The sequence below is a fragment of the Theobroma cacao genome, chromosome 3 (genome assembly GCF_053813885.1).
Source record: "Theobroma cacao isolate CCN51 chromosome 3, ASM5381388v1, whole genome shotgun sequence".
NCBI lineage: Eukaryota > Viridiplantae > Streptophyta > Magnoliopsida > Malvales > Malvaceae > Theobroma > Theobroma cacao.
In genome coordinates, this window is record NC_142641.1 from 14,469,234 (window position 1) to 14,484,999 (window position 15,766).

Below are 15,766 nucleotides of genomic sequence, written 5' to 3' on the forward strand. Positions count from 1 at the left end.
ATCAACATTGGTTTCAATTTGAACTAGGCAACTTTGACCCCTCGATTCTCTTAGCACAAAGAGCCCCTAACCATGACATTGACACTAAGTTAAACACTACATTTCATACTAGAAAAACCCTTAAAGAATAGACTCAAAACATTATCGAAACTAGAGTTATAGTGACCCAAAGTTAAATCGTTCAAACTGTCAAAAATGGGTTTCCAACCAACTTCAAAATTCATCTCCCTAATTAGTCAACCAAATAAAATGTTACAAAAACCATTAGAAAGATCTTCTCATTGGTACCCATCATACTACCAAAAAGTCATCAAAATAGTATTGATTTTGGATAGAAATTGAAAAAATATGAAATAACTTATAAGGGCTTTCGTATCCAAATTATGGAAAAAAAAAACAAAATTTTTCTCTAATCATACCTTAATCAGTGCTTCTTAAATAGATTTGTCCTTCCTCTACCTTTCTTCTTCTTCTTCTTCTTCTTCTTCTTCTCTCGGATTAACTCCTAACTTTCTCACTCTTTGTGCCTATTTAATATGAATAGATATAAAAATTTTGTAATTACCTCTATTTGTAGGAAAAAAAAAAAAACCCATTTCTTTCCTTCATTCTTCACCCATAAACCCCAAGGATCATAATTGCAATTATCATAAAGGTGGGGATATTACACTTAAGGAGTGGCTTGAACCTACTTCTACTTCGGAGGCTCGTAGTTTTCATGGGTTAGCCACTTTCTTCTAACGATTTATAAGGAGTTTTATGCGCTTGTTCAATCTTTTCGTTATTGTAGATTCTATTTGTTGCCCTCAGAGTATGTGTTATATTGGGGTTGCTTTAGTCACAAAAGCACCTCAGTCCTATGTATGCTAGATGGGTAGAGTTTATACATGAATATAATTTTGTCCTTAAACATCAATACGGTATTGAGAATAAAGTTATTGATGGGTTTAGTAGGATTATAGAAGTACTTCAATCTTTAATCAACAAGGTTGTGGGTTTTGATAAGCTAAAAGATGAGATGCTCTACTTCCATAATTGGAAGTATGAAGGTTTTATTCATTAGGGTTATCTCTTTTGAGGTACTAATTTATGTATTCCTTGTACTTCACTTAGAGAGTTTTTAATTTGGGAAATGCATGTTGGGTGGTTGGCTGGTCATTGAGGTAGAGATAAGACTGTTACCTTGGTGGAGGATTAGTCCTTTTGGCCTTCTTTCGAGAAGGGACTTAACAAGGATTGTGTGAACTTTTGAAAGCTGAAAGGCAAAACACAGGTATATATATATACTCCTCTTCCTTTACCAGATGAAGCTTGGAAAGGTTTGAATATGTGTTTTGTTTTGGGATTGCCTAGAACTGCTAGAGGTTATGATTCCATAGTTGTGGTTAATAGACTATCTAAGATGGCTCATTTTGTTCAATGTAGCCACAGTATTTTTCGAAGTTGTGAAACATAATTGCATGGTACCTAGTTCCACTGTGTTTGGTAGGGATGTGACATTTGTTAGTTATTTTGGAAAACACTTTGGAAATCATGTGGAACTAATTTGTTATTTTCATCTGCCTTTCACCCCTAAACTGATGGCAAAATGAGCTAGTGAATCGTCGTTTTTGGGACCGGCTTCCATGTGTTGTAGGAGAGCAGCAAGGCAATTTGGATTGGTTTTACCTACAATTGAATTTGCCTACGATAATGGACGTCTATCGGAACGATTCCATTTGAGTGTGTATATGAAATCAAACCCAAAAATACTTTTAAAAAACAACTTGCTTATGCTATGGACCCTTCTCTTCTTATTCAGAACCTTGAACCTAATGCCATTTGCTTTTTGCTTCATTTGCCTACTCATTTAAATAGTAATCCTGATTTTATGTAAAAGATTTATTACCTTATACAGGGTACTTCCGAGTCTCCTATGTTACCTTCTAGTAATCTAACAAAAATCTCCGTTCCAGACGTACCAACGTTTCCATCTCCAGACGAAGAGATTGAAACGATTTTAGACGAAGAGACAGTAGTTTTCGTTCAATGGAAAAGTTGACCCTCTTCATATGTTTCTTGGATTACTGCTGATGAGTTTCACATCTCAAAAGGAAAAGATTGAAGCGATTTTGGATGAAGAAGCTGTAGTTTCTAATAATGGTGGTTTACAAAAATACCTCGTTCAGATTCTTCTTGGACAAGCTGTAGTTTCTTTTGGGTTATTTGTTCTACATCAACACCTTAGACATCTCTAAAGATTGATGCTGCACCACACTGCCAATCTCTATCATCTATAATTGCCACCATGCACAATAGATTGCAACCTTCATCTGCTGGAATTCAAAGATCTTAAATAATCAGCACAAAATACAATGAAAAAATGCAATTGGAATTCAAAGAACATGGCATTTCTGAGTCCAAATTAAACCCAAAAGTCAATACAGTGAAACTTGACTAGCTCAAGTGCAAATTAAAACACACAAATTAAACTCAAGTTACCAAATAACAAACTTCCAAAACCCAAAATCTAAATCCTTCTTCATTATTTGGCACTGCACTGCAAATTTTGTCTATCATGATCAGCACATTTCGAAGCCCCCAATCTCATTCCACTCAGTTTGTTCTCCCCCTTCTCCAAATAGCAAACACTATTTTCCCCAACGCCCAACACCCACAGCCTCTGTCACCAAAGCCACAACCCGCAAACCCCTATAATGAAATATGCCCAGCATCATTTCATAACTGCCTATTCTCATCCCCTCAATCTTTCTGATCTGTCCTCTCCCTCTGCCTCACAATTCAGCAGCCCACCCACCACATTTTAACACCTCAACACCTCTCAACCCTCATACTTAATGTTATCCTCTTCCTTTATTCACTTTGCTCTCACCATCTCTTTCTAACCCCTCTCTCACAGCCGAACCATTTCTCACACCACATACCTGTTTTCCCCATTTTAATCTCCACATCCCCTTCCTCCATCCCCTCTATCTCTCTAGTGCCAACACCACCCCACTCAATAGATCAGTAAACCGCCACTGCAGCAATAGCAACAGCATTACAAAAATGCTTGAGGAGAGGTGGAGTCTGTCAAGGGAAAAACTAAAAGCAAGAGAAAGAAATAGATGAACAAACACTCGCACCAAGCAAACGACATCGTTAAGCAGGCCAACATCCAAATACAAGGCACGTTTGAATCTGAATTGTGGACAAAGGGGTACAAGCCCACCCCAAAGTCTTGTTCAGTGGCTTAATGTACATAAATAAAAATGGAATCAACTTTTCTGGACATGTTCTTAAATTCATTCCCCCACTATCCCATCAGCAGCTATTGGGATGGTGGTCCTCAATCTCACTATTTTCATTCTGTACACAACAGACTCATTTGTCTAAAAGTAGCAGTGGAAAGCAATGTCAGGCAAATTGCACAGTTAACAGAATATTCAAGGATTATGAAGCATACCTTTGGTCTTGATGCTGGCATTCCTGGAAAAGCTTAACTAAGCAGAAAGATGGGTCTTCAACCTGTAGGAAAAGATTTTTAACCAGAAAATAAAATGACAATCTCTCAAGTCATCCCCAAATATTAGGCAAAACATCAATCTGTTGAACATCCAGTCCAGCAATGGAGGTTAAGTCCATCTTTAGCCATCACATGTTAAACAATCATATCAATTGCATATATTATTAGGAATCAAACAATTTAAAAATGACAATATATCTTCTAAAACATTATATAGATTGACCCAAGGCAGAAAATATCTAAAATCAACACTAGATAGAATTTCATCAAATCTGCTCATTACATCCATAATAATGGTCATAAACCCATATTCAAAACAAAATCAGGTGCTGATGGCCGTGCAGCTATCCTTGGAGCAATCACGGCCGTTGGATGGTTGGTGATGATGATGATCATGACCCTCATCATCACTATCGTCCTCGTCAAAGGGCTTTTCTTTATGGAAAACGCAGCAGATCTTGGAGCTCTTCTTGTTCATGAACTCGTTGTCCACGGTTCCCTTTTTCCACGTAACTTTCTTTTTCCTGGGGCGGAGTTCGAGGACGAGGGTTTCTTGAGGTTGCGAGGAGGAACCCGAGTCATCGATCGTTACGGTGGTGGTGACGGAGGAGGTTGATGATGACGGCCTGCCTGTTGTGCTCGTGGCTGTCGGTCGAGCCATCCCTAGCGGTAATCGCCCTTCAATTGCCCTTTTTTTTTTTTAGTTGTTGTTGTTGCCTTGTTTTTTATGGAATCCCTTCGCCGTCCAGCTTCATGGTGGACGCCTTCTTTTTATTTTTTGTTTTTGTCACACCTGCGTGCAGAGTACATAAGTGACTCTCCCTCTCTCTCTCTGTTTTTTTTTTATTATTATTATTATTATTTTGGTAAATTCAAAGACCATTTCATTAGTGGCGAGTATAGTAACTGTCACGGATCAAAACTTAAAAATCTATTTGTGTACGTTCTTAAATTTTAAAAATAAAATTTAATTATACGAGTGACTTTTTTTATTTTTTTTATTATTTTGATAAATTCTCTCTTTGTTTTTTTTATTATTTTGGTAAATTCAAGACCATTTCATTAGATCATGAGTATAGTAGCCCAATATGTGAAAAATAAAATTTAAATAAGTTTAAGTAAATTTATAAATCACATATTTACGTTTTCAATTCAAAAAATATATCTAATATGCAAGACTCACTCTATCTGTTGCTGATGTGAGATACGTGGCATTCGACTCTCACTCAATTGTGTAACACTCTCGAGAGATTCTTATATTAATCTGGGTCTACCTCGACCATTTATCTCTCATGAGATTCCACATTCAGGCCTGTTCTGATATTACTTGTCACGAATCAAAACTTCAACTCAATCTCGTGCAACTTTAAACTCTGAAAATAAAATTTAAGTAAACTTATAAATCATAAATTTACGTTCTCACTTCAAAAAATATATTTGATAAGTAGTGGAAGATATATGTTTATATAATCAAAATCTACTTTATCTTTTATTGACGTGAGATACGAGACAGTAAGCTATTATAAAAAAAAGTTAAAAAAATAAAATAAATTTTCTTTCTCTCGAATTCCTCTCTTGTTCTTCATCTACAAAGGCATCCAAACAAGAATAAGATAGAAAATTGAGTTTTTATCATCTATTTACCCGAAGGGGAGAATGGAACGTTGATCCAATCCTGCTTCGAGAGTTCACCGGGGCACCCGATCCTGCGTTTTTATTTTTGGGTTTGATCCTGCTTTTCGTCTTTCGAGTTGGAAAAGAGGTGTAAAAGGGCTTGCAATCATCTATTAATAAGAAGATGTACCTACTACGATTAAGGAATGAATCAAGACTAAAATTTAAAATCAAAATTATCAACTTCATCTAAAACATTTCAGCTTATAAAAACCGATTTTTAAAAAAAATAATCACAAAAAATTTCAAATTCAAACAGGCGCAAAATTTTGTTCTCATCTTTGAAACTTCAAAACCATAAGCCCATCAACAAGGCCAGCAATCAGGAATAAAATTAGGAATCAAAGTGCCCAAAAAATCAGCATACCAATTCTCCAAATAATCCATTAGCATTTGGGTCAATACCATGGTCATATATATATATATATATATTGTGAAGGAGACACATAAAAAGCAGTCGCATACCACCAATCAATTCTTTCGGTCTAAACAACTATATTTGAAAACAGTTATAAGTTGTCAAAAATTAGTAACAGTGATTAAAAATAAATAAAGAAGCTGAAACAGAAAGCTTTTTATAAAATTAGTAACTAAACATGAACGAATCATTACATTATTAGAAAACACATTGAAAACATGACTTTTGCAGCAAACAAAGATGAAACTTACCCATCAACAAATAAAGAGAAAACCAAGTAAATAGCGCGAGCCCATAAGATTTGCATCAAACAGTAACCAAATATGCATAAGGATTCACAAGAAGATAGAATTAATGATTAGGATCATGTAATTCACATTAGAAACACAGGATCATTAACAATAACTGCCAGATAAATTAATATTCAGCTAAACACTATAAGACAATATCCCAAACACATAACGACGGCATAAAAGAAATCAAACTATGCGTTAGGAAAAAACAAAATAGGATTCAAACTGAAGTTTGAGCGTCTCGGTTGCATTACTTCGGGTTGGGGTTTTATTTATTTTAATTTTGTTTTTCCCATTTCAGAGTTTAAATGTCTTGACACGCCAGCACTTTGCTAATGGAGTTACACATCAACTCATATACAAGTTGTAACTGTTTTTTTCTTTTTTTTTTACGTCTAATCAAGATTCAACTTGAACGAACTAACCTTTGGAATCCTAGTCACAGTCATCTATGCTAACTCTGTTCTCTATTTCAACCGTTCCACCTCGAGGAGAGGGAACTTGGTCGAAGACGGTCAATTTCCATAGCCGTATAACTGACTAGCTCAGATCCGGGTGAGGCATAATTAATGGATCACTTAACATAGTTGTTTACCTGTCAACATTGTAAAACACAATAAAAGCTTAAAGGTACTGACAAAGGATAGTTTTAGTCCTACACTCCAAAGCCAAACCACACACTGTAGGAACTGTTCAAAGTACTAGATTTAACACCACGGAATAAATATGGTTCACCAGTATGATCAACTACCCCCTAGCAGTAAAACATAACCCGCTTGACATTTTCTTTCAAGGCAGGCAGAGGTCTCACAGCAGCACTAGCACCAGGTCCTCTTGTGCTTCGTGCACCCCCCACACCTCCACGCCCAGCAGCTGTCCCACTTGTCATTGATCCACTGTCTGAAGTCTCCGGTTCCATATAAAAACGAGCTCGGAATGCAGCAAGATGTGCATAATATGCAGGGGGAACTGCAAGTTCATTAGTGCCAAGATTGTTAATCACAATAAGAGCAAAAACACAGGTGGGATGTGGTACAGAAAATAGCTGACACTCGAGCACACATTTGTAGTTGGTTTAAAAGAAAAAGTATAGAGAACTAACCAATTGACACAGATCGCGTGCACCTTGCATATCTGCAAAAGGTTGGAAAAGTTAGAGATACCAACTCATATTCCTGTCTTCATCTTGGGAGATGGATAGTTTTCGCTTAAAAAAAATGCTCATTCCAATGCTTAAAAACTTTTTTGGACAAAAAAAGACATCCTAATTGATTATATTTCTAAACAGTCATTTTATACGACTAATTTTTGTTCAACAATAAATTTAATTATAACCGTTAATTAATTATAGAATTTATATTATAGATAAGAAAGAGAGTTCTAATTCAAATATAATAGTAATTTATTCAAAATGATGAAAATAATTAATTTATCATCACTTTTTGATGAGAGTGTTATTTATTTATACTTCAGACAATATATTTCAGAAACATTAGCGTTTATATATACAAATTTATTGTTTAGAAATATGAAAAATAAGTATTCAAGTTTATCAAATGTGACATCAAATACTTATATCTTTATTGGAGAGGACCACCACTAGTCCAAGCAAAGGTAGCAATATAAAGACTCAATGCATTAAGATCAAGGCAAGAACATACGTATAGCAAAGGTTGTTTGTGAGCGACTGCAATGCATCAGCTGTGAACTTGTTCTCATCCCACAGCACATGGTAATGTGCTGGACGGCTTGTACCCTGTATACCAAGTTGGTGAAAATATTAGAAACATAAACTCCAAACTCAATCTATCAAATCTATCAAAAAGCAAAGACAAACATTCTAGCATAGAATGTAGAAGCAAATCAAGTATGACCTGAATCCCAGCATGGCTGCATAAGTAGAAGTCAAACTCCGTTGGATGACAGATTTTGGAGTCCACAACTGTGCCTGCAAAAGACATACAGGTGGAATTCTAAGATCATGATGTTATAGTGAAATCATAGTAAATTATATGCGTGAATTAGTACTTACCAGGTAAAATGTTGCCACTCTTGTCAACAGCATTGCGATCATTATGGTTATTAGCAAACAACCTTGTGTGGTGTCGCTTTTGTACCACAACAAAAGTAACAGGAGGCTGATAGTTTGGCTCCAAGGAGGCACATGCCTGAGGTTAAATAAGCAAAAGGTAAATGAAAAGAGGATTACATGCAGAGCATTAAAACTAGAAAGTGATGTACAAATTACCAGTAGTATGTAGTCAGCACAGCAACCTTACCTTACGAATAGCATCAAGTTCATACAGCAAGACTTGATAAAACTGGCCCTCACTGACACCATCCCTGCATATAGAAAGTAAAAAATAAATCATTAAAACTAAGTATAAAGAAAAAAGAAGAAGAAAACAGACAGCAGCTTGAAATGCCTGTAGAAAATGATGCGCTGTGGCTTCTGTCCAGTGGCTCTTCGGAAAGATATTAGGAGCTCCCTGCATTACGGACAACAAAAAATGATTTCAGACAAGCTAAACTTAATAGCTACCAATGATAAATGTAGTTCTAACTAGAAGATACATGAAGAAAACCATACTTAATCATGCCACCAGACACAGTCCCCCTTACAGGATCCTGCCATGTCTTGTATAAATCTTGAATAAGCTCCTGGCGATGAGCTTGAGCACAAACCAGGCCGGCATATTTTGTAACCTCAGGCCAATCTTGGGAGGCAACAACCTGAATTTTTAATTAAGTAGGAATTAATGGTTAAAATTTCTAAGACAAGTAAATTACAATGACCATGATATGCAAGCATCCAAAAGCAGAAAGAAAGCGATGTACTGAAAAACATACAGCTGCAATAGAGGGGCTTGAATCCTCCCCAGGGTGAGGATGGGTAACATCAGCACCAAAAATTATAGTTGGCCGGTCACTAACTAGAGGAATTCTTCGTGATATTGCATCAACAAGAACTGTATTCCTTCCTCCAACCTTGACATTAATCTTCAATGCCACATTGGCCAAATATTGTTTGCTCATTTTATATACGTGTTTAGTAAGGCAGCACTGAGAAACAATTCCAAGATCTGTTTCACAAATCCGTTTCAAATCACCTGCAAGAAAAATAGAACATTTCAATGAATGGTATAAACTTTTTTTCTTAAGAGACAAGAAATAAAGGTTAATACACAACAAAATAAATATGGAAAAATAAGGTTTTCAGATGCCCAAATTTTATACCATAAAGAGAGCCATTATTATCTGGCAGAATAACAATAAGCAGGTCAAGCTCCTTGTTCTGGGGCTGGAGTTTAGTCATGGCATCATGATACCGTGTTTTCAAAACCTTCTCCACCTGCTCAGGACGTGCACTAATTGGAGGAAGCACTGGTTCAGGAGTAAAAGCCTGCAAATGATACAAATACCAATGTTCACAGAAAACCTTTACAAAAAACTGTTCAACAATAACCAAACTAGGATCAATATGACAAACTTATGTCAGATTACTGCAACCTCCTTACCATGCCAGAGATATAACACATTTGTGCAAGTTCATAACAAAAACCTCGGGCTACACTATCTTGGACTTGCCGAGAAAAATTTATGCAGATCCAGTTGTTAACAGTCCCTCCATTAACCATTTTCTACAACAAAATAATTAGAAATCAGAAAATGTATCATGAACATTTTCACATTCAACCATTCCAAGTTGAAGAAATAAACTCCATGCATGCAAATGCGTGTGCATATGAAACAAAGCAATCATTTAGGTGGATTGTCGAGGAAATCAACATGTTCATGGCAATAGATTGTGAACAAACACTCAACTAGGATAGACACAAAAATAAAGCTGACACCTTGATATATTACATTCAGTGTAAAGCCATTAATTATAAATTACAAAGTTTAGGGCAGGCTTCTGAATTGGTCTCTATGACTCCTGGATTACTCTAAACCCATCCCTGATTTACCAACCCAACATCAAAATAGTCATATTTGGTATGAGTCGGTCCCCAAGCTCATCTCTTTCAACTAACTTTGGAAGTTCAAATTTCAAAGGTTTGAAAAGCCTAAAAATTAACAAATCTAGTTAGTTTCATTGTTCAAGAAAACTCGGCACAACAAAAAAATACTCTTACTTTTCTCCTTTTCTTCTAGAAATATGTTGTAAAATTATTGTGTAAAGTTAGACAGTTATATTGTTTACAGTAAAAATGTTCTCTTATTTAAAATCCAAACAATTTTCACTGCATATCTCCTCACCAAATTCACCCTTCAATTCTGGCATTGACTATATACACCATCTTTCTACCTTCCCTCACTCTCCTAACAACCATTTCTCTTAACTTTTCTTACTTAAATAACCAATCAGTCAGAGAAACCAAAACGCAAAGTTTTAAATGATAACCTATACTATTATTAAAGCTCCTAATTAAGTTTGCTATCACAATCAAGTAACACCAATTCAGTAAATTGACAAAAAAAATCATAAAATGAAAAATACGCAACAATATGGCCATATTAGTTATTTACTTTCCCTTGAAAGTAGGATCCATATTTCTAACCCCACTTTTGTTCCTACTTTTTCTGTATTCTAAAAATCTGTACATGCAATTATTCTAACTTCTTCTCTCTTTTCCATTTAATGATAAACTATAAACTTTTTTTATTGTTTAAATATTTATCTAAATAATCAAATTAATTATCTATTCCACCCACATATTAGGTGTGCATGATACTACTTTGATTAATACCAAATACACAATGAGACCACAGGTACAGATATACTGCATAAACCCTCTCAACATTAGACAATGTATGCTCTAGCATTAAAACAATATTGACAGCTAGAGATACCTTATTCATCATATTCCATTGCCCAACTTGAGGCAGGCAATCCTTCTCTCTACCCGTATCATGATATTTAAGCTACAAGCAAAACAGATATTACAACAACAAAATCAAAATCTGAAAGGAATAAAAAATTGCAAGAAAAAGAATAGATAATTGAAAACTTACCCATGGTGCGGGAAGAATACGTGCTTCAACTGAAGCAAGCTTCTCACTGATTTTAATTCCAAATTCTTTTGCATAGGGGTCCTCATGATAAGCATTGTGGTGTACGGTCTATATATGAAATATAATAAATTAGTTTAAAATTAACAAACCAGCAACTCATTGGACAATTTTGTCTTCATTTAAAGAGTTCACAGCCAAAAACCACAACAGACTTTTATATTCAAAGGTTCTTTAGGGTTAGATACCAAATCAGTCCTCATTTAATATATAATTACCTAGATACAGCATGTTGGCATGCATGATTAACACGATCTTTACAATGCCAGTTGTTCACATGCAAACATCAGATAAAGATGAAAAAAGAAAAGAGAAACATTTTATATAGCTTAGAGACAAAAAAAAGAGAAGAAAACAAAATCAAATAGCAACTCATCAAAAGAAACAAAATATTCTAGAAATGGTATCTATTTAAAAAATGAGACTCATGTGAAAAAGAAAAGAAAAAAATATCACACCTTCATAATATCATACTCTCTTTCCTGAGGGCGCTGGCAGGTGACCTTCAGCAAAGCAGTGATCTGTCTCTCATTCAACCTCTTGGAGTACCTCTGACCCTCAACAATCTTGCATACCTATGTGAATCAAAACTTATCAGTATGCATGTCCATATATCAATTAACTCTTCGAAGAACTATACAATGCACTTTACCTCCATAGGCAAATAATTTGGTCTCTGCTGGTTTCCCACTTGTAGACATGGCCATTGAGTGTGTTGAATGATGAAACCATAAGTTTCATAAAAGTACTCCACAACAGATTTCATTGTACCTCTATCATCCACAGGAAAACTTGTGAAACAATAAAGTGTGTTAGAATGTAACCAGGAAACCTAACACATACATCATGTGCCCTATATAATTGGCCTAAGTTCAAAAAGCAGAAAGATGGATGACAGTTTCTCTTCAGTAACATTTTATGATATTTTCTTAGCTCTTCTGGTTTTTAAAAGATGATTTATTCACTCGAAACAAATGAAACAATTTTGCTCCATATTTTTAAGTAAAACCAATATTTCGCACATCCCAATAATGAAGATTGATTGATATTAAGAGGAAAGAGAGCTTCACAAAGAGCTATTACATCACAGATAACAGTAATACTCACGTCAGCTCCCTAGTTGCTTGAGATGTTAAACCAGATATACGATATTTTCTTCGCATGTTTCCACGATGTGTAACTTCCACCTTGACTCCTCTAAGAGCCTTTTTGATCTATTTATACAAAAGAAAATACAATGTGACATAAATTACTACATGTAACCTTCACTGAATACAAAATATATAGGGAAAAAAGTTGAGTTTAGACAGGAAAAAGAATAGCTAAAATAATAGAAAACAAGCACATATAATTCCATAGCAGACTTTTTTATCTGCTGACACAAAAAGCAATGTGCTCATTTCCTGATAATAGATGTTAGAAATTAGCTGATTTTCCAATAAGAAAGAGAGATAATAAAAGAAAGGGTAACAAAGTGCATATTTGATTGGTAAATTATAATTTGCAACCAAAAGAAAATGAAGAAAAATTACCTTTACACGATCAGCATCAGATAGTGGTCTTGAAGAAACATCCCGATTTAGCAATTGTGTTACAAAATCAATGACTGGCAATGGCTCAATGAAAGCAGTTGAAGACATATCTGTACCACAGGAAATTGTCAACATAAGACAATGTTAAACTGAGGCAGAGAGATCAAATGCAGGCATAACCACAAATGAATGGACCGAAACACCTAAGGCATGCAAAATGGACCAATACAAGGAAAATGTTAGCATCATAAATACAGTACCAATATTCAGTGACAGTCCCATCTGTGTTGGACGAATGCTTTGGTAGAAACCACGCCAGCTTTCTAGTCCCTCACCTAAAGGCTGCCTTCTTCCTAGATCAGGGGAGTAAAAAGAACGGCCAACAGGACAGTACCTATCATCGATTACCTTTAGTCTTTCAAATATCAAATTTGGAAAGCTCAAGCAGTGTGGTATACATATATGCCAAGGGAAGAACCGAATAGCAGTACCTAGTAGTAGGCAACTCACGAAGAACAATGTCAAGAACTTGAAGGGCTTCCTGAGGTGCATCAGCTTGCTTCCCTTGCAAAAAGAGTCCAAGATGGTGCAGATCAGCACGTGCAGCCAATTTGATCACAACTCTAAATTCGCGCTCTCTTCTGCACCAAGATTATGATAAGAGACGGAATATAGATGAAAGAAAGAAAAGGTCAAAGCCCCATTTCATTAGAACTTTTTTTTTTATACTATCCTTCTGCATCAATAAAATTTAGGAGGAAAATTAAGTATTAATCACTCAGTCAACATTGAAGAACCTATTCTTTTGGAATCAAAGAAAAAGCAAAATTTAGCATTTCAAAACCAGAACTTTTCAAATTTCTAACCTCTGATCCCATGACTGAGGTGAAAACACATAGAAAACAATTGCTAAAGTATTATCTTTTGTCTTTCCTTTTTTTTTGAATTTCTAGGAAACAAATGGAACTTACATAACAACAAATAAATAAATCTGTGATACAAATGTTGAACGAAAACATGAAGTTAAGGAACAACCTTGGAACTCCTGACCCATCATCTTCATCAATAAGAGTGATCTTAAACTCCTTTGACACAAAAGGAAGAGGTCCAGCAGTGTAAAGACTCTTTCGGCCATCATAAGCAGGAAGGCGCTTTCCAAGATGTGATTCTCTGTATAATTTAACCAGTTGTCCCATCACAGCCCGGTTCACCCCTCGTGATGTAACCTCCGGTGTTATAGTGACCTATTTCCGTTCACAATAGCAATCAAAAACCTGCAAATAAAGGCAAAAACCAACACAGAGAACACTGACAAAGAAAGAACTTACATCATACTGGTGCAAATCTTTATCTGGAAGTTCAGCAAAGAAATGATTAGCCTTGACTATACACTTAATGCCAGTGCAACCCTTTCCAGGCCGAAGAGGAAACCTCACTGATTTGCTTGAGGGAGGGACTGGCTGAACTGCTTGGCTAGTTTCTTGCTGGATGGACAGCTGCTGAACTTGCTGTACCAGAGGCGCATAATCATGTGGTCCGGATGATGAACCTGCCTCAGATGGGGCAGGCTGGGGGGTCACAGCAGCTTGAAAAGATAGGGTTGCTTGGTGCAGCTCGGGTACAGGTGGTCGGGATGATCCACCGGGGAAAGATCCTCCTCCACGGCTACCACCACCTCGACCACTGCCATATCCCCCTCGACCTCCTTGCTGGGAAGGCCCTCCCCTTCCCCTACCTTGGTATTCAGGGGGTCCTCCAGCAAACTGCTGTTGGGACACGCCACGACCCCGACCACCACCACCACCACCACCACCATAACCTCCCCGACCTGCTTGCTGGGACTGAGGAGCCCAACCTCTTCCAGCTTGGTAGCCTCCTCCTCCACCTCCTCCCTGTTGTTGAGGATGACGTGGGAGACCACGACCGCTGCCAACACCTGTATCTTGGGACTGAGAACTTTCACCTCCAGCTGAAGCAGCATCGGATTTCTTCTTCCTAACCATGATGGTAACTGTACCAGGATAGCAAAACAACAAGAAGACTCATATCAGTAAAAAAGTAGGCAGCAAGCGTTTTCAATCAAAACTAAAAAGGTCTTGCTCATCCAATGAAACTTAAAAAAAGCGGTTACCAACAAAATAATAAAACTTAAATAAAACATTGAGTAATTCTACTTTGCAGAGCGGAACAAAACAAATACATTTATAAAATCAGAGGAAGAAAATTGGAAGCCCTAGCATCAACAACCCTAACATAGCATAAAAAACTGAGAAACAGAGTAATCGAAACCCTAACATAGACAGGAATAAAAGCATGAAAAATTGTCCAGATCGTTTGAAACCCAAATGGGCGAACGCAGATACCGAAGATCTAAGACGTAGCAGAGAAAATATAAGCCAGTAAAAGAAAGATCCGCAGAAAAAACAAGAGAAAAGCAACATAAACAAAGCCAGAGAAAGCAGATCCGTGAACAAGGGAAAGACAAGCAAAAAGGCGTACAAGTTTCACCTGAAAACCGCCGTCGGAAAACCGCTTAATCGTCTAAAAATGTATATTATTGCAAATATTTTAATATAAAAACGAAGTGAAATAAAATAACAGAGAGGAAAGGGCCGTACGACTACCACTCACTCCACTCTCCAGTATCCTCCTTTTGGGGGCAGAGAAAAAGACTAACTAGACAGCGGCTTCGCTACCTTTTATATATATTTACGTGAAAGACACAGAAAAAACGCCCAAATAACCAGATAATAAATAATAAATATATTAGTAAATAATAACAAACCCTAAGGCGAAGAAAAGGCCCCCAACCCAACCCGAACCTTTTCTTAACATTAACAATACCAAAAAGCTACTTAACAAATCAAAAGGTTGTACCACAACGTTTGTAATATAAAAAGCAGTGTTAGGTGCAAGAAAATGACCACTCCATCCCTACTTTCTTACTCTGCTTTGCCTACCTGGCTCCTTCCCCCACCATACTCTCTTTGCCACGTGTCCTTCTCCACTCCCCACCTTCCCATCTCTCCCCCACTACGTCCTTCTTGCCTGTTTGCTTCGTCCCCCCGCACTTCGCCCCCCGCCTTTTTTAATCCCAACTGTTTACTCTAGCTCCATTCATGTACGGATTTGATCCTTTATTAAATTTTTAGGTTGTTGCCTGCACACTGCAGCCGGTTATTGACGTTTCATAATATTATCGAAGATTAGAAATAAATAAAATATAAAAAAGTTATTTACAAAGATAGTTTATTTTAAATTTACTTGTAAG

At 36.5% G+C, this 15,766-nt stretch overlaps 2 protein-coding genes across 5 annotated transcripts; both read right to left on the minus strand.

Moving 5' to 3' along the window:
- Positions 1 to 3,704: 3,704 nt before the first annotated feature.
- Positions 3,705 to 4,298, minus strand: INH3 (inhibitor-3). Its single transcript, XM_018116759.2, has one exon. It carries the CDS (start codon positions 4,164 to 4,166, stop codon positions 3,828 to 3,830), a length of 339 nt encoding a protein of 112 aa, XP_017972248.2. The 5' UTR covers positions 4,167 to 4,298; the 3' UTR covers positions 3,705 to 3,827.
- Positions 4,299 to 6,446: 2,148 nt separating this feature from the next.
- On the minus strand, positions 6,447 to 15,313 carry AGO1 (Stabilizer of iron transporter SufD / Polynucleotidyl transferase). 4 transcript variants are annotated; one of them, XM_018117871.2, is made up of 22 exons: positions 15,004 to 15,313; positions 13,824 to 14,506; positions 13,531 to 13,739; positions 12,987 to 13,133; positions 12,756 to 12,889; positions 12,496 to 12,605; positions 12,071 to 12,177; positions 11,616 to 11,754; positions 11,422 to 11,538; positions 10,907 to 11,014; positions 10,745 to 10,816; positions 9,409 to 9,531; positions 9,128 to 9,293; positions 8,741 to 9,000; positions 8,481 to 8,623; positions 8,317 to 8,379; positions 8,170 to 8,233; positions 7,923 to 8,058; positions 7,765 to 7,838; positions 7,552 to 7,646; positions 6,993 to 7,024; positions 6,447 to 6,859 (listed from the first exon to the last, which is right to left on the minus strand). In XM_018117871.2, exons 2-22 carry the CDS (start codon positions 14,496 to 14,498, stop codon positions 6,645 to 6,647), a joined length of 3,189 nt encoding a protein of 1,062 aa, XP_017973360.2. In that variant the 5' UTR covers positions 14,499 to 14,506; positions 15,004 to 15,313; the 3' UTR covers positions 6,447 to 6,644. The 4 variants fall into 4 exon arrangements, with proteins under 4 accessions (XP_017973360.2, XP_017973359.2, XP_007037090.3 ...); XM_018117870.2 differs by having other exon boundaries at positions 12,987 to 13,136; positions 15,114 to 15,312; XM_007037028.3 differs by having other exon boundaries at positions 12,987 to 13,136; positions 15,004 to 15,312.
- Positions 15,314 to 15,766: the final 453 nt, after the last annotated feature.

What these genes read in the sequence shown, in the direction of transcription:
- INH3 (XM_018116759.2), bottom strand. Translation starts at nt 4,166, where the DNA reads ATGGCTCGACCGACAGCCACGAGCACAACAGGCAGGCCGTCATCATCA.
- AGO1 (XM_018117870.2), bottom strand. Translation starts at nt 14,498, where the DNA reads ATGGTTAGGAAGAAGAAATCCGATGCTGCTTCAGCTGGAGGTGAAAGT. An exon ending in TGTGTTATATCTCTGGCATG is followed by an intron (nt 9,294 to 9,408) that starts GTAAGGAGGTTG and finishes TATCATTTGCAG; the next exon opens with GCTTTTACTCCTGAACCAGT. An exon ending in GAGTGGCAACATTTTACCTG is followed by an intron (nt 7,839 to 7,922) that starts GTAAGTACTAAT and finishes TGTCTTTTGCAG; the next exon opens with GCACAGTTGTGGACTCCAAA.